This window comes from Euphorbia lathyris, chromosome 10 (assembly GCF_963576675.1).
Source record: "Euphorbia lathyris chromosome 10, ddEupLath1.1, whole genome shotgun sequence".
In the NCBI taxonomy this organism is placed as follows: Eukaryota; Viridiplantae; Streptophyta; class Magnoliopsida; order Malpighiales; family Euphorbiaceae; genus Euphorbia; species Euphorbia lathyris.
Window position 1 is genome coordinate 3,894,299 of NC_088919.1, and position 20,146 is coordinate 3,914,444.

The 20,146-nt window shown below is 30.5% G+C and overlaps 1 protein-coding gene across 1 annotated transcript; it reads right to left on the reverse strand.

Annotated features, from left to right (window-relative positions):
• Positions 1-8,718: 8,718 nt before the first annotated feature.
• LOC136209886 (GDSL esterase/lipase EXL3-like) lies at positions 8,719-19,909 on the reverse strand. Its single transcript, XM_066001508.1, has 5 exons — positions 19,604-19,909; positions 13,117-13,247; positions 12,784-13,017; positions 11,206-11,461; positions 8,719-9,170 (listed from the first exon to the last, which is right to left on the reverse strand). The coding sequence occupies exons 1-5, from the start codon at positions 19,881-19,883 to the stop codon at positions 8,974-8,976; spliced, it is 1,098 nt and encodes a 365-aa protein (XP_065857580.1). The 5' UTR covers positions 19,884-19,909; the 3' UTR covers positions 8,719-8,973.
• Between the last annotated feature and the right edge of the window lie 237 nt (positions 19,910-20,146).

Consider the following 20,146-nt stretch of genomic DNA (forward strand, 5'->3'; position numbering starts at 1 on the left):
AGGACGACTGCTATATAGCAAGGTGCATCGCCAGATGTTATAATGGTCCGAAGGCTCTAGGAGCAATCAGATGATGACACCTGTCAGGACACCTCCTATATGGCAGGATGCACCACATGACATCGTAGCTGTTCGAAGGTTGCAAGACTTATCAGGCGACAACATTTGTCCAGTAAGTCACTAGGGCACATTCCAAGATTACAACATCCACCCATGAGAGCTACTATACATAGATAAGGTGAGCAGCCCTTAAAATGTATGTAAACATCACAGTCATCAATATTTATATTGTCTTCAACCTTCCTTCAACCCTTGCTAACTTAAGCATTGGAGCGGATTCGTCAGACGCCGATCCCTCTCTGACCAACATTTCCTTCCTTTCAAGTTACTCAGGAAGATACTAGAAAGCAATGAATATTGAGTAGGAATGAGCAGAACCAAACTGAAAATCCAAAAACCAATGAAACCGAATCGAACTAAACTGTATTTTAGTTTGGTTTGGTTCTTATTTTTCATATAGTTCAGTTTTCAGTTCAATTTGATTTGGTTCGGTTTAAAAACGAGCAAAACCAAACCGAATCACACTTTATTTTTTTAGGGTTTTTTTTAATTAACCTTAATTAAACTAAAATACAACAGATCATACACACATTAATCACTTTAATATGAAATAACACTATACTTTTAATCATTTTAATATAACTAACTATACAAATTCATTAATTGTTTATATGTTATTTCATATTAAACTCTTTAATGTAGAAACTTTATATATTGTCATCATTATATAATGTTTATGCTCATCAGTACAAAAAGTTTATAAAAGTGGTTGGCCTTTGTAGACCACCAAATTGGAACCTATTGAAAATTTGAACTTATTTTGTTATTATTTAATTTTTACTTCTATTAAATATATTTTTTGATGAACTTCTATTAAATATTTTTAAGTGCTATTAAATACATCTATTAAATATTTTGTTATTATTGTTTGGTGTCGAATCAAATCGGATTGAACCAAAATATTTTGATTCAGTCCCCAAAAAAACCAATAATTTAGTTCGGTTCTATTCAGTTCGGTTCGGTTTTTAGACCGACTCAGATCATACTCACCCCCTAAACGACATCAATATGTTTTAATTTATTATGTGAATAATATAATAACATTTCAAGAGAGTAAATACATCCATGGCCACTGAACTTTAGCAATTTTCACAACTTTAAAATGTAAGATGAAAACCACTAAACTTTACATTTTGTTACATATGTGACTACTAAACTTTAACTAACTTCTCAAAATGATCATTAACGATCTCAAAATGAATTCAAAAATTAAAGTTGTTCAGAACGACATTTATCATGAAATCACATTTTTTTCCAAACTCACCATTTTTGAAGCTTTCTCTCTCTAAAAATTTCTCTCCTAACCAAACAATACCTAAATGACCCCAAAGTGAAAATTTTCAAGAATTAAAGTTAATATCATTAATTCTTGATTTTTTTTTAATTTTGAGACTGTTAACAGTCATTTTGAGACATTGATTGAAGTTCAGTGGTTTTTATGTTACATTTTAAAATTCAATGGCCGTACCGTAAAAATTGGTAAAATTCAGTGGCCATAGGTGTAATTTATCCCTTTTCAAGATGCGTGCATCGTGCAACATATCATGCAACTTATATTTTTTTTTTTTACAATCAAGAGATTAATTCACTACAGAAGTATATTCAAATATTTTAAGCAATATTGAGAGGGCTTATGAAAGTCCATGGTCAATCAATTTTTTTTTTTTACTATAGTATGTATTAATTAATGTGTCCTTACTTTTTATTAAAATTCAACTATCATCATAAATTATGATAATTTGAGATCATTATGGTAGAGCAAGAACCTTGGCCATAACAAGTTAGTTGCTAGTACAAATATGGTTGAGATAATGAATGGATTTGAATTTTGTTGAAATTAAAATAGTAGTAGTCCATGCATTTATCCTTCACCATTATTTAATTGGTCCCTAATAATTGATGCCTTCAAAATAAGCCAATAGCACCTCCTAATGACAAAGTACTATTTATATTTTTTTATAAAAAATATAGTATATGGCTAACAAAGTTTTTGAGTATAAAAAAAAATGTATGTGGAAATAGGTATGAGCAGAAAAATCCCTATTATAATAAGGGTAATTAATTTATTAGTCCCTATATTTTGACAAAACACACTGTTTAGTCCCTATATTTTTAAAAACACATGGTAAGGTTCCTAACCTTTTTCTCAGTGAACTGTTTAGTCCTTCCGTCTGTTTGTTAGATTTTTTTACCGTTTATGAATTCATGAATGACTAAATTACCCTTTAATATTTATCAGTCAAAAGCAATTCACACATCTATGTCTTTCTCTCACAACTCGCGCTCACAAAAAAATGGAGAAAAGATTGAATCCCTAATCCATAATCGAATCACTCATACTCACTCTCCCTGTTTGAATTGAAGGTAGAAATTGACTCAAATATCTCTTGCTTACTCTTCCTGTTAGAATTGAAGGTGGAAATCCTTTTACTCTCAATGATGAGTTTAATTTCCTCCATATTCTCAACTCATGTTTACTGTCAACTGCTTCAGTGATGACGAAAGATGTTTCTGCTAATCCAAATTGACTAACAGAATCTTCATGACAGTCTAACGGCAGGGACTAAACAGTTCACCGAAAAAAACGTTAGAGACTAAACGTTCATCGAGAAAAAGGTTAGGGACCTTAGTTTTTGAAAATAAAGGAACTAAACAATGTGTTTTGTCAAAATACAGAGACTAATAAATTAATTACCCTTATAATAATAATACTAATAATTATTATTATAATTACGTGTTAATTATGAAACTGATTGAGAGGTTCATTTACATTTTTACACTCATTACAACACATCTTAGATCATCTCCAACAGCCTCTTAAGTTGGCTCTTAAGTTAAAATTTGAGGAGGGAGAATGCAAATTCATCTCCAACAGCCTCTTAGTGGCTCATAACTTTATTTTTTATTAATAATTTATTATTGACGTGTCTCCCTCTTCACACTATTGGTAATGTAACAATAAAAAATAATCTTAATAATAAAATAATAAGTAAATAGTGAATATAAGGAGCATTGTTGGAGATGATATATTTTAGCCACTCTTAAATCACTAAGAGCCAATTATTTATATTATTTTTAGAGAGCTCACTAAGAGTCTCTTGGAGATGCTCTTATCAAACTAAATATTTTTATTGTCTACTTTTCCGAAATGTCTTTACTATATATATATATATATATATATATATATATATATTATAATTTAACATTGGTACTTCACTTCTCATCCTTTATACAATCCAATTTCAATTTCATGCATCAATCCAAGAACTAACCTCTTCATATAAGTATTTTATTGATTTTACAACTGTGGAGGAAATTCATCTGACCGATATGAATTTCCTCCGCAGTTGCTTCCACTGCAGAAGGTTTTTCATGATTACGAAACTATCGAGCTGCTGAAATAAAGGTATTTGTAACATATTCAATCATGCAAATACATCCCAAATAGGTTTTCGATACATAAACATGCTATTAAACATAACTCCAACCCTAATAAATCATACGAAAACTATACCATAAACCCTAATAAATCCCAAAAATCACACGATTTCATGTTATTAGATGGAAGGATATTGAAACTTACCTTCTTTCTGACCTTTGCCATTGAATTTGATGCAAAGTTTATCGAAAATCGCAGCCAAAATCGCAACAGTTGTTCACAACAAAAATTTGATTTTGAGGTGTACGCAGTTGGTGGTTTGAACAAAAAGGGGTATTTGAGAAAGTTAATAATAACTCATCCTGTAAAGTGATTCATTGCCACGCGCATGTGTCCTTCCTAGTTTGCTACTTTTAGCTCTTAGCCTCAATAATTATTTCTTTTATCAAATACTGTCTACTTTTTTGCCATTTTAGAAGTAGAATATCATAAAAGAAAAAATAAACTCAGCAAGTTCAGTCCATTCTATAATTTTTTTTTGGTTTGAAAGAAAGGTTTTTTTTTTTTAAAGTTTCTATCATCATTAGTTTAGATATAACCATCTAAAAAAAAAGTCGGAAAATTACAAAACTGGATCAAATGGGAGGCTCATTTACATATTAAACCCATTTACTAATTCTACTACATATCTAGACTGATTTTGTGTGACTTTCCAAAAATACCCCTGACCTTCCCACTTCCATCACTTGCGAATTGCCGCTCCCTCTATCTTCTTGGTTATGCGAAAAGTTGCTTCAGCATTAATGATTTCAAGACTTTTGATCTTCATTTCTTCCTTTAAATTGCACGAAATCTGCACCATTTAGTCGAAATCATAATGAATTTCTCTTTTTCATCTCTTCATCTCTTGATTCTGCAACTTCCCAACCCTAGAAAACGAGTAAATGGTTTTTCATCTTCCTGTTCGTTGCTTGGTTTCTTTCTTCTTGTTACCATCAAAGAAATAGTTTTTCTACGTTATTTCCTTCGTTCTTCCCATGTTATCATATTGTTATTGTCGCTTTTGGGGATGAAAGGGGCAAAAAATGTAAGTATCTGTTTGTTTTTTCTACGTTTTTTCATGAATTCACTTCGCAATCGATGGTTTCGCTAAGCTTTGCGAAAAGAACGAGCCTGGAAAGTGATGATCTACTTCGTGAATTGATGATTTCGCGAAGTTCTGCGAAGAGAAAGAGTCTGAAACATATGGATCTACCTCGCGAATCGATTAGTTCGCGAAGTCTGCGAATAGATCCTCACGTTTCAAACCTCGCAGACTTCGCGAAAGCAGCGATATGCGATGTAGATAGTCACATTTCAGACCTCGCAGACTTCGCGAAAAAATTGATATGCGAAGTAAAATCACCTCTTCCCCTGCACATTTACATTCGCATGCTTCGCTAATTTTCATTTCGCGAAGCCAAAATCGTCTTTTTTCCTAACTAACACGGTTAATTTTTTCTGTAGATGGTTGAATACGTAACATCCCTTTCTGGAAGGCGGCGTACTGGGCTGCAAGGGAGATGATTTTCCTTCCTGTATAGGGATGAACTTCCCCAAGATTGACACATTCACTCCTGAAATGATTCGTTAGGAGAGGTTGTGTCAATCTCGGGGTGCACCATGGGACACGTCCATCCTATGGTGCCAATCTTCAAAGTGGACCTAACTTAATCCGGTGCCAATTTTGAAGCGGATGCATAATCTTGGTACCAGATTAGTTAGTTTCACTTTGAAATGATTAGTTAGTAGAGTTCATTGTGGCAATCTTGTTGTAAATTTTGATAATGTTATGATTTGAATGTTGTTATTGTGGCAATCTTGTTGTAAATTTTGATAATGTTATGATTTTAATGTTCGAATCCGTTGTTGTTTGCCAATTTTTGTTATATACCACTTCGCGTATTAGCTTCAAATCATATCCAGCATTCGCATATGCGAACTAAATTCATCAAGCAAAACAAACTTCAGCTTCTCAGGCTTCGCATATGCGAACTAAATTCATTAAGTAAATCAAAACATTAACTTCGCAGGCTTCGCATATGGGTGAATATGCGAAGTCAGACGGGATGGGGCGAGCTCCGCGTAAATATTGAGGGTATTTTTGGAAAGTCACACAAAATCAGTCTGGATATGTAGTAGAATTAGTAAATGGGTTTAATATGTAAATGAGCTTCCCATTTGACCCAGATTTGTAATTTTCCCAAAAAAAATTGAAAAACCAGAATCATATTGGTTTTCGGTTTGACTCCGGTTCAGTCCGGTTTTTTACACATGCAGAAACCCACTGTGATCCAGACCAGAGACTTAGCCGGTTTTTTATTCGATCGGTCAAACCTGCCGGTCCGGGTTTAATAACATTGCTAATAACTACTTACCAATCAAGATTTGACTTTTGTTTGATGCTTCCATTCGACAACTTGGAAAAAAGAATTAAATTTAGGGCCCAATGTTGTCGTTTTACTCAAGAAAAAATCTGGTCTTGTTGTGATGTAAGTGTAATCAAGTCGCATTGAAACAATGACCAAGTGAATAATATGAAGTTCTCATGAATTTTGTGGCTTTTATGACTACAATTAAAAAATAAAGTATTAAATAAAAGTTTGATAATTACAAGTAAAAAATATAAAATTAATTATGTTAAACAAAAATTATTAAAACATTATTTTGCCATTAAATAGGTAACATTTTCCATATGATCCATCTAAAATGACACCTTTGCCATTGACCTAGTTTGGTCACGTTTATAGATGGTTAAAATTTCACCAATTTTAGATATGTCACCCGATAAATGTTACTAAATAGTAGGCTAGGAGGCGAATATAAGCATTTTGGCTATGTCAAGGAAAAAATGTTACCTATTTAATGGCAAAATAAATGATCTATTTTTGAAACAGGAATTAAAGTAGTAGATCTTTTAGCCCCTTATCGCCGTGGAGGAAAAATCGGAGTATTCGGCGGGGCTGGCAGCGGGACCAGCCCACGGAGAGGGGCATGGAAGGTCTTCCTCTCTCTCAATCTCTCAAGGACCAACGACCCCCCAATTGGTTTACTATTTCTATAAAGAATATAATTGACAACTCGAAGTTTCAGATTATCCGTTTCTTGCAATAGATCCTAGGGGAAAAGTGTTTCTAAATTGATAGATCATGGACCAAAACCCAATATTTTAGATAAGTTGGGAGCCTAAATAGTACTTTAAGCAAAAGAAAAATTACTTGAAAATGATGTTTTTTATTAGACTTAACAAGAAATCTAATAAAAAAACATTAAATTTCATTAAAAAAACATTTTATTTCGCTTTAAGTACTTAGTTACTTATATAAAACATTGTCTAGAAAGATGCAATAAAATCATTATACATCAATAAGCTTTACTAAAGATGTTATTTTTGGCCCCTTCCTTCCTTAGACGGTGGATGCGTGTTGCAATTGTCTAGACCTAGGATTATTATTATTACATCTTTTGAGATTTAGTTTTTTTTTTTTTTTTTTTTTAAGAAAATGTTAATTTTTGAATCCCTTCCTCTGATACATATTGCGATTGCCTAGGCCTAAGATTATTATTATTGCATCTTTTGAGATTTTTTTTATAAAATGTTAATTTTTTGGCTCCTTCTTTCTTTTGCCTCTGGGTAGACACCCCTCCTGTCTCTAGGAACGACACTACCATTGAGTTACATTGATAAACATTATCCATGAGGTAATAAAAGTTATTATTGAGCTTTATCTTGGGTTAAATAGTTAATTGATATAATATTAAAACCTCTTCTATCAAATGATAGATAATTAACTTCATTTTTAATGAAATTTTAATAGATACAAGTAGGATAAGTCTGTGTTGTACACATTTCAAATCAATGTCTATCTCACTACAAGCACTTGTCATTTCTTCTTAGAAGAATAATAGTCATACTGTTCCTTCTCTTCCTACGTCTCACACATCGCAACCACTTCAAATTCGGGTTAAATGTATCATTGGTCACTGAATTTACATAGTTGTCTTAAAATGGTCACTCAATTTTGAGTTTTGTCTCAATTAAGTTACTCCGCCGATTTCAGTGGTTATAAGCATTGAAATAATGACATAAGTGACACGTTAACATGAGCCAACTTAAATCTCTGATCGAAACAAAACGCGACAGCCGCGTGTTGGTTATTTTTATGAAAAAAAAACTAAATTTTGTTTTTCTTTCATAAAAATAACCACACATGATAGCCATGTGACACATACGTGGATATCATGTGATTTTGGTCAGAGATCTGAGTTGATTCATATTGACGTATCACCTATGTCATCATTCTAATGTTTTTTTAATCACTGAAATCGTCAGAGTGATCTTATTGAGAAAAAACCTTCAAAATTGAGTGATTTTATTGAGACAAATTAAAGTTGAGTGATCATTTTAAGACAACATGTAAGTTCAGTGATGAATAGAACAATTATTAGAACAATTAATGTTATGAATCCTATCAAAGGATAACCACTCCACTCATGATCTTAAATGGACAACCAAAACCAAATTAAATTTTCTCCAGTGTAAACTAGACTATTCAATCACAACCCTTCATGTAAAAAAAGGCGGCCTGGTGCACTATACGTCCCCGTTTAAACGAGGTTTTAGGGAAGGGTCCCACCACAATAGTGTACTGGTTAAACTTTTTCCTGCCATTTTTTTTGGCAAGAGACCGCTCTTAAGACTCGAACCCGTGATCTCTCAATCACAACCTTTCATGTAATAAAAAAAACACAACTCTTCATTCCATCTCTTTCATTCCCTAATTTATCGAGCCAACTGCCTGTTAAACTAAGTTCGACAATTTTGTCCAACGGAGAGCTCAATTGATGAATTTGCTACGTGGTTGACGGTTGCAACTGCATTGATAGGAATTTTGTTCCTCATGTGCAAACATTACCTAATAATAACCCTAACCCGGAGTTTGATGCTTGGAGCAACGTGATCAACAAATCCTGAGTTGGATCATTGCTTCCGTTTTTTAGTCCTTTCCACCATAGATTGATGATATCGCTATTCATGTATAAAAGGCAAACAGAAGAACTCTAACCAAACACTTATAACTTTTCTTTTAATGTGAAAAGACAAACATGAAGAAAATATAGTAAATAAACACTCTCAAAAATTCACACCTCCAAAAATAAGAAATTAGTTTAATACAATATTTAAGATTAAAATTAAATTAATATATAATTCAACATTACAATAAACACCATTTTTTTTTATAATTTAGCCAATCTGCATCATCAACCGAAAAGAAACGAGATTGTAGTTTTTTTTTTAATTTCTCAAATAACTCTGGTCATATAGGTTTACCGGTCGAATTTAGTTTTTAACGGGTCAATCATTGACGCAAAATAAATACAACCGAAAAGAATACATGGCTAGTTCGCGGTCGAATCGGGTTTTAAAACAATGATTAGAAGAGTTTGTAGATGCCTTGATTGAGGGTTATAGGAACAAGGGTTTGGTAAGTTTGTTGAGAAGGATGATAACTGTCCCAAAATATGTATTTAGAAGCATCTGGACAAGAATGCCCCTCTACTCCTGGATTGCAAAGTATGCTCACTTCTATGTTTCCTGTCCCACAACATCCTTTTGTAGCAACTTCAAACCCTGTCATTTATTATATATATAATTACTGTTATAAATAATGTAATGGATCCAAATTAATTGGGGTGAAATCTCAAAAAGTATCATTTAAGAAACTTATTCTCAATCTGGTAATAATGGGGAAAATAATTCATTTGAAAAAGTTGTTTTTAACTTTGCAATTAAAAATAGTCCATTATGGTGGTGGTCCACCATGATGGTACAATATTAATTTTAGGGATAAGGTACCAAAATAAATGTAAGGTTTTGGAGAAGTATCAATTTAGGTTCAACGTTCAAAATAGCACTAATATAGGCTTAACGTTTACAACATAATATCAATTTAGGCTCAACGTTTATAATATAGCATCAATTTAGGCATCACGTATAAAATAGCACCAATATAAGCTTAACGTTTACAAAATAATACGAATTTAAATTTAACGTTTACAAAATATATCCAATTTAAGTTAAACGTCACAATTAAATTAACCATATTATATTCTTTTCCTATTAACTTTATATGTTATCTTTTTATTTAGTTCTATTTTCTTATTTATTATAATACAATTAATTAGTATTCTTGCCCATTAAAGTCTTATATTTGTTTTTCATCAACCATTCAATGACTCCTAAATTCTATGGCTCATATAATATATGCAAACTAAAAGTAATTGAATATCCACAATATTTCGAACACCATGAAATTTAGTAGTCATTGAATCATTAATGAAAAACAAATATAATATCTTAATGGGTAAGAATACTAATTAATTGTATTATAATAAATAAGAATATAGAACTAGATAAAAAGATAACATATAAAGTTAATAAAGAAAGAATGTAATATGATTAATTTAATTATGACGTTTAGCTTAAATTGTATATATTTTATAAACGTTAAGCTTAAATTCGTATTATTTTGTAAACGTTAAGCCTATATTGGTGCTATTTTGTACGTGAGGCCTAAATTGATGCTATATTTTAAATGTTAAGCCTAAATTGATATTATGTTGTAAACGTTAAGCCTATATTAGTGTTATTTTGAACGTTAAGCCTAAATTTGTACTTCCCAAAAAACCTTAGACATATTTTGATACCTTATCTCTTAATTTTACCATCATGCTGGACCCACCACCATAAAAGAGTTGTTTTTAACTACAAAATTAAAAACAATCTCTTCAATGGAATTATTTCTCAACCATTACTACGTTGAAAATAATTTTCATAAATGATCTCCTTTTGGGGTTTAATCCAATTAATTACTCCTAATTAATGGATTAAGAGAAGATTAAATAAAAGGGTAAAGTTAAAAAAAAAAACTCAGTGTTTTCACATATTGTCAAACTGGTACTTGAATTTTTTTTTTTTGTCCAAAAGGCGACTGAGCTTTTTCGTTTTGTTAAAAACAATGATCTTTTAATTTGACACTATAAAAATGACTATTAACCAACTCAAAATGGAAAATTCCAAGAGTTAAAGTTATTTAGTACAACATTTACTATGAAATCAAATTTTTTATTTTCCAAAATCATAATTTTTTGGAGCTATCTCTCTGTGTAAACGATCACTTTTACTCTTTTCACCAAACAACATCTAAATGACGAGTTCTTATATTAAGCACCGGGTCTTCCATATTATTCGGAGGATCCCCAATTCACATTTGGACACGTGTATTGTGATCCCACGTAATAGTTAAAAATAATAGAACCTCTTATAAAATGTGTGGATCCATATTACACGTGTCAAAATATGTATGGAAGGTCTTTAATTTGACATGAAGAACCGGACGCTTCTAATAATAATTTGCCCTAAATGACATCAAAATAAAAGAAAATGAAGAATTAAAGTTACTTAGAATTTCATCAGGTCTTTGAATTTTTCAATTTTGAGACCATCAATTCTCATTAATTTTAATATCATTGTTTTTAGTAAAACGAAAAACTCGGTGATCTATTTGACAAAATGAAAAAGCTCAATCGTTTTTTGGATAACTTTTTTTTTTTTTTTCGAGCACCAGTTTGACAATAAGTGAAAACACCTGTGTAAATAAACTTACCATATTTGGCAGGATTTAGGATGAGGGAAAGTAGTGGATAGTAGATATCAAAATAGACAAGCTTGACACCAGGAAGTTGTGTATTAAGAGAATCAATTTTAGAGGAGATTTTAGAATTGAAAAGCTTTGCAGCTTCGTTTGCCTTATCTGAACAGTTTCTTAGGAATCCTCCAGCTATAGTTCTCTGTGATGGTACACACCCTAATGGTGGTAATCCCAGCACCGCTATTTTCCTTGCTCCTCTTTTATATAGTTCCTGTCATATAACAAAATGAATGGAAATATGTTTTTTTTGTTATGTTTTATCTTCCTTCAACCTCTAGCATTCTTACTAGTCAATGACTTGAAATTCGATATCTTTTACTAAAGAACAAAAAACTCTTCTACCGTTAATGAGACTTGAAATTTCAACATCCGACAAAAGTTAGATTTTTTTTTTTTGTATGTAGAGACTCTCTCCAAATAAACATAGAACTAAATTTGTAGTGTACTCCATTATTTAATTTTGGGACAAGGGCTTGATTTGACTATAACGTTTTTTAGGAAGTGCAGATTTGACTTTAACGTACAAAATTATATAAATTTAACCCTGACGTTTTCAAATAAGAAATTTTCGTACATTTTCTGTTGGTTATTTGTGACTATGTTAGTTACGCAGTAAACATTTTAGTTAATTTATATGTGGCAGATTTAGTTGTTAGTATTTTAACATGGTTTTTTGTAACTGTGTTAGTAACACATTAAATAACTTAGACATAGTTGATATTTGGAAAATCTAATGTGATATTAAATAACAGTCAAACCAATTTTTTCAAAATTTCGGTAACGTAGAGGTAAAATTAATATTGTTTGGAAATGTTAAAGGTGAATATGTATTATTTCATAGGGTACGTGGTGTATAACCTTTGTTATATTTCACACTTTGGTGTACAACCTTTAATTTTGCACATAAAAGTGTACAAGCTTTTGGTGACCTGCTACGAAAGTGTACAACCGTTAATTGTGACCGGTCAACATGAAGTAACGCGCCATGTCAGTAAATTGACCTCCTTAAAAGTCAAAAGTTGAATGGTCCACACAAAGTCAACATGTCACGTCAATAATTTTAACTTCTATAAAGGTCAAATGGCCGACGTGACACGTTGACTTTGCGTTGACCAGTCATAATTACCGGCTATACACTTTAGTGGAAGGTCACCAAAAGATTGTACAGTTTTATATGCAAAATTAAAAGTTGTACGCCAAAGTGTGAAAATGGACAAAAATTATACACACCTTATTTCATACGTTAAATTCAAATATACACTTCTCGAAAACGTTATTTATTTTTAGACCTTATGTATTCTCAATGAGATAATCATAATCGAGGCTTAGTCACAGTTAAGGCTCTCCACCTCTCTGTACGGACATATTTAGTGGAGAACATGAAATTTATCTCATAAACTTAAACTGCATTATCAATTCTTTGTCTGCTTTGGATTCCTAAAATAAATGCCTCCCAAAAAAAAAAGAGCAGACCCCATTGAGCTACAACGGGTAAGTTATCCATAATTTAATTTCAGTGAATTACGTACTTACCTGGTAAAAGGTTGAAGCAGAGTTGAGAAGCAAATCAGTGTAGGAATTAAGATCATAATGAATTCTCCTAAATGGCAGAATATAATAAGTATTTGCAATATCATCACTTCCTATGCATACTAAGTATAAGCTTTTTGATAATATTTCTTCTTTTCTTTCTTCTCCAAATGCTGCCTCTATCTTCGATAAGTATTCTTTGAACATATCTAATTGATCTGATAGTGACAGTACAGACTGCAGAAAAAGAAAAAATAATTATGCATATATAATAATTAATTAATTAATTGAAAATGCAATATGAAAAGAAAATTTATAATTATATATAAAAATTACCACAGATTTAGGAGTTTCAGGATCATAGCCAGAACCACCGGAGGCAAAGCTTACGCCGGTGACAAGGTCTTCCGGCTTTAAATTATGATCAAGATATGGTGGCACCAGATCTTTTATTCCCAATTCCTGAGCTGATAATTCATTCTACAACATTTAATTCAACTATATATAATATATACTGGCCCTGTTTGGTAAAAAGGGTTTTGGGATAAAAAGAGCGGTTTTGACCAACTTTAGCTGTTTGATCACTGAAACCGTTGATTGGAGTGTTTGGTGGAGAGAGGTTTGGGAGAGTGTTTTGGGATGAAAACGCTAATTTAGAAAAAAACTCCTTTTAGGAGCTTTTTCAATTAGCGTTTTGCAATATTAAAATTAATGGACTTCTTTAACCCTAATAGATAGACTCCTCCTCCAACCAAATGCCCTTATTCGTATTTTTGCACAAACCGCTATTATCAATCAGCTAATTTTTACCAAACAGGTCTACACAAACAGCTAGTCAAATCAGCTAATGTAATCAGCTAACAGCTAATTCCCAAACAGGGCCACTATATAATATGCAAAGAAAGAAGTATACATATATGTACCTTAAATTAATATAAGATTTTATGATTGGACCTTAAATATAAACTTAAACTTTTAGTTTAATTGGTTCCACGACGTGGTATCAGAAACGGTTGAAGGTTCGAATCCTGACAACCTTATTAATGTATGAACAAAGGTTGGGTCAGTCTGTTAATCTTAAAAAAATATGATATCTTATACAGTAGAAATGTGAAGGAAGAGATGAGAGAGCATTAAAAACATGCTTGATGTTTAGGCTCTTCTAAACACGCGTAGATATCTTATTTTAGTGGGGTTCGACTGGTGATAAAAAGAAGATTCATTGGCTAAGGCTAAATATTTATGATGGTGATTTCTGGACCGCGGATGTGAATAATAACTCTAGTCTAGTTTAGAGGAACATTTTGAATTCGGAGACGTAATTGATTCATGTAGGCGTCTTGTTGCAAGTTGTCCGAGGATCAAAATATCGATCGCATGTCTTAAGGCAATGAAATAAAGTTACGGATGCTTTAGCTAATGAGTCTTTTAATTGGTTGAATTTTATATGTTGGACTCAGCTCATCGTTTTATAAGGGATGTAGTTGTGTCGGATGTAATTGATTAAGTTTTTGTGTTTTAATGAATTTTTTTCCCCAAAGAAAAAAATTATTATTTTATATATCTTAAATTAAAATCATCACATGCAATTTGATAAATTTTCAATGTCATGATATTTGCAATTAATAGGAAGAAGTACAAATACAATCTTTGTAATTTTTATGGATTTACAAATAAAAGAATGTGTTTTTGTTCCGTAAAGATGGCATGTGCTTTACACACCTAGACACAATTTGACACATAATCTAATCAGTATGTTATGTTATCAAGCTAACATGCTATATTAGCAATAGTTAACATTTTATTGTGTCATACCTACAAAGTTAATAAGTCAATGTGTTACGTTATCATAGGCCCTGTTTGGGAATTAGCTGTTAGCTGATTACATTAGCTGATTTGATTAGCTGTTTGTGTAGATCTGTTTGGTAAAAATTAGCTGATTGATAATAGCGGTTTGTGCAAAAAGACGAATAAGAGCATTTCTTTTTTTAATACATAAAAATATACATAAAATAATTAGGGTTAAATGAGTCCATTAATTTTAATATTGCAAAACGCTAATTGAAAAAGCTCCTAAAAGGAGCTTTTTCTAAATTAGCGTTTTCATCCCAAAACTCTCCACCAAACACTCCAATCAGCGGTTTCAGTGGTCAAACCGCTAAAATTGGTCAAAACCACTCTTTTTATCCTAAAACGCTCTTTACCAAACAGGCCATAGACTAACTAACACAGTTAGTCAAATTCATTCTTTTTGAGAGACATTTGATTTCCCTACGAGCCCAAAATGAATTAATACTATAACAACATTTTTTTTCTTTGTCATTTCTTGAAAATCTCTAAAACAAAAACCCTATTAATATTGTCTTTTTTTCTTCCTTGAGTAAACCTCAAAGTCATGTAACTTATCCACCCTATTAAGTTTGTTTATTTTATATATATTTACTAAATTTAGTTTTATCCATATACTTATTTATTTTATTTTTTTTACCTTAAAATAAATTCACTTTAATTCATGTACTTTATTTTATCTACATTTTCCTCATAAAATATTTTTTATCGACTTCAATTTTAATATTTATTTTTATTATTTAATAATTATTATTTTGTTTTTAAAATATCTCTTTTATGTATTTTCGTTGATTAGTTTTATTTAAGTTTTTTCTATTTCACTGGTTTTTAATTTTAATGTTAAAGTGGTACATAACAAGGATCTGATTGTAATTTATTTATATTGTAAAGGGCAAATAAGTATTTTCCCTATTCTAGATAGAAAGGATCCGTTTCACTTAAATGGATATATAAAGAGTGGTTAGAATGGGTTTTAAGGTTAAGAAAAGATTTGGGAATTCTTTATTTTTGGTGAGCTTTCATTCCATGTTCTGTAATTCAACGTTCATCAATTCAATGTTCATCATTTCTTTGTTCAATTCTGATATGGTATCAGAGATAAATTGCTTCCGCATTCAATTTTCTCCTTCCAATTCAACGTTTCTGTGTTGAATTTTTGTTCATTTTGTTCAAAGTTTTTTTTTGGAACAAATTCTTTCTTCATCTTTCGCAAATCGATCTTGATTTGTGCTTTTTCATCTATTGAAACCCTAGATTTCGATTTTTTGATTTTATTACTTCAATTCTTCTTCTCTTGCGTTCATAATGACGAATCCTACAGCACCGACTACAGCTCCACCAGATCCTTCGCTTCTTCCGTCGAGTCACTATTACCTGCATCCAGGAGAAAATCCTGGTATTTCTCTTGTTTCTAAGGTCTTGGATGGCAATATCTATCACTCTTGGCGTCGTGAGATGGAACGGGGCTTGAGAGCTAAAAACAAGATTGTTTTTGTTGATGGAACTCTCAAACCGCCTCCGGTTGGTGATACTCTTCGTCCAGCATGGGATAGGTGCAATACCATGGTGTTCACGTGGTTATCGCGTTCGGTTTCGCCTATTATCGCACAAAGTCTTACCTGGTTTGAGAATGCATTTGATGCTTGGGCTAATTTAAAGGCAAGATTTACACAAGGAGATGCTCTCAAGATCGCAGCATTACAAGATGAGTTTTATTCTTTTACTTAAGGATCTGATTGTAATTTATTTATATTTCAATGTTCATCATTTCTTTGTTCAATTCTGATAGTACATGTAATTAGTTTATCAATGCAAATATATAGATACAAGAAATACTGTTAAAACATGTAATTATTTCTATAGCTATATGTGATGAATTTATTTTTATAAGAATTACATTTCCTCATCTTTTTTATCAGTGACAGAGTCAGGAATTTATATCTGGAAGGCTAATTTTAGATATCTTGGATAAAAAATTAAAAGTGTCCAACGTAAAAAAAATAAACATATTTAATTTTCTAATTTCTTAAAAAATTATAATATTTTTACCAATTTTTTTTATTTTCACTCATTAAAATTAGATTAAAATAATATTAAAAAATAGTAAAAAATAATCATATTTTGTATTTTATACAAATTTTCAATAAATTATATTAAAAAATCTTTATTAGTTTTAATTAATGTAAAACAAAAATTAGATTCCAAATCCAAATCAAATCATACCAAATTAAATGATTATTCTGATTATGATTTGTCATTCAAATTCCAACTTTGCCAAATTCAACTAAATCCCCTTATTACCTTTTCAATTAAAATTTGTTCCAAATTTTACAACTTAGTACATAAGCATGACTATTATTATTATTATTATTGTCACACCCGACCCTAAACGGCATCGGACATGAAGGGAAAAGAGGATAACGAACGTCTAACAAACTAAAAGCCGAACCTATATTCTAATAGATAAAAATTTATTAGAACTACCTAAAGTTTATTTAATTATTTGGCTTGGACTCGATAATTCTATTAAGCTTCCTACGTATCCCGAACGTCTTGTAATCTTTAAATCAGAAATCAAAGCCACGTAGTTCTACCTATTTTAGGTAGTTCTCTTAACTTATTAACTCGTTATTGACACGGTAATAATTTAATTGTACATTTCACTTTATACTATATAGTTATATATCTATATCATTTTATAGAAACGAATCAAATTAAATAAATGTTTTACCAAACCAGCTCATGAATAAATAAATGTTTTATCAAACCAATTCGTAATTAAATAAACGTAAAATATTATATTTCAAATCATCAAGCACTGTCAAAACGTAATACAAAATTCGTATGTGTCAATCCTCGAATTCCACCCGTGTAGTTTCTCATAACATCAACAATATCAATAATCGAGATATCTCATTCATATATATCTCGTTCCTTGCCTAACGTTAGGACTACCAGCCGTGCACTCTGACCATACCGCTATTAGGTATAGTCTTACAATTACAACCCTACCCCGGGCAATCCTAGATTGACAAAATCATTTTATCCTTCTTTCAAACTATCACAACATAAAATCATATTTGGACTTCAATCCAAATCACAGAAGTACTAACAATAATCGAATCAGCTTTCTCAATCCCAAAAACAGTTGAGCTTTCTAAATCCAAAAACAATTCTCATAATATAATCAAATTCATTTTTCAATCCAATTTTCAAAATACTACGATAATAAATAATTATTCTTCAAATAACCAAAATCAAAAGTATATAAATATTTTAAACAATATGTTTTAAACGCTCTAATAAAACGTATTCAAAGCCACTTAAATAATTTAAAACTGAAACTTATTTTTATCTATTACCGGAATAGCTATTTTAAACCGAACATATCGTTAGACTCGTTATATTATCATACGTCTAATTGCACTAATTTTATAAACTTAATTTTATATTCAATTTCTGGTACTAATTTTATATAATAATATTCAAACTCTTGTACTAATCTTATATTCGACTTGGTATCGACTGTATTTAGCAAATATCAGTATTAGTCCTTCTATTTTCAACGTATTTTAATTCTAACTATTAAAGTTACTTAAAATATTTTATTAATACAATTTAGAATAATCGAAATATTCTTATTGGGTTATTTTCGGTCACTAAGATAATAATTTTAAACCGACGTAATTCTTTTGGACTGATTGTACCTTTAAACTCAACCTTTAAACTTATTACTTGGCTAAAAGCCCATTAATGTTGATATTATCTTTAAACTCTTAATAATTTTTTCAATATCTAAAACTTTAACTTTTAACAGTTTAACAGTTGATTAACGTCAATTCCTTCCGTGACCGAACCCGCTAAAGAAGCCTCTATTTTAATATAACTGTCTTACTAGAACCTTACTAAAAAGAAAATAGAAAATAATATTATCTCTTGTAGACTGTCGAAAAGCTTGACACATTATTACGGCTTCTAACCCGTTCACACATTGTGTTACGCTAATAAAAAGTCTCCGTTATTCTTGCTCTTTAAAAATTATACCGTTAAAATGAAAATCTCCATCATTTTATTTGTAAAAAGAAAACCATTTTATCATTTATAAGTTTTAAATTTTCTTTTAAAACAATGACGAATATAAAACCTTTTTTTTTTTCCTTCCATTTCTTACAAAATCAAAACCATTCATTTTTTTCTTCCTTTTTCATAAACCAAAGAAAACGAAAATTTATAACCAAAGCTAATTTCTATTGCAAGGTGTCATTATGTAGATAAATATTAATTAATCCTTAGATAAGTGTTTGTACTATATTTCAACAACTGTTCTATTGTTTCTTTAAATAGATGACACGTTTGTTTCTTAATTAATAATAATAATAAGAATATAAAATGTAATTATTTTAACAATAATAATAATAATAATTCAAATAATAATATAAAATGTAATTAGACTTCAACGTATATGACTTTGCATATGACTAAAAAAATATTAATCGTGATTCTTCGTGTTTCTAATTTCTTTTAAAACTAACTCTAAATTTTTAATTTACACCGAAAAATATTAAATGAAACTCAATAATATATTTAAAATCATAATTAATTAATGCTCTAAAATCTATATGTCTAACTTTAGACACGGACGTGACAATTATTATTATTATTATTATTATTATTATTATTACAAAATGCTACTTCTAAACTAAAATTAGATCTAAATTTCTCAATCTCAAACAATTATTTACATAAAAACAAGAATTTACGCAACAAATAAAATAACATTTTATTTGATAAATAGATTGTTATATTAGTTGTTTGTTGTTACTGATAGGTAGTTGTTGTTACTGAGTAGTAGATATTAATTGTTTTTTCTGTTTCTGGTAAAAACAGTGGTTTAGAAATTAAAAGGCAAAAAAAAAAAAAAAAAAAAAAAAAAAAAAAAAAAAAAAAAAAAAAACAGTAGTAGTAGAGGGAGTACCTATTAAATCAGAAGGAATGAGTCCATTGCTGAACCTTCCAGTAGGTTTGGCACCCCTAAAATCTCTCCCATAAGGTGGGAAATCACATTTGATCATAGTATTTATATAATTATTATTACCTGGATCAACAATTGAATCTCCAAATACTATCAAAGCTGGAAACTTTTCACCATTGGGTAAATTAATCTTCCCCATTGCTCCATTTAAGTAAAAATAACCCATCATCATCATCACCATTAGGGCAGTGAATTTTGTTTTTTCCCAGAAAAACTTGGCCATATCTGAATATTTTTTTTAATACGATATAGTATAGACTGCATGAAGATGGTGATTATATGTATATATATATATGAATAAACATGTGAATGTACTGTTGTATGATCTATCATTGTTACCTAAAACAGTTTAGCTATTTATTGAACCCAAAAAAAAGTAATTGTTGCTCAAGAATACAGGTGGAGGTTGGTTGGATTGTAAAGTTCTTTGCTAATAATAATTAATACCAAAATATTATCATACTTATTAGGAAAATTCAAAAAAAA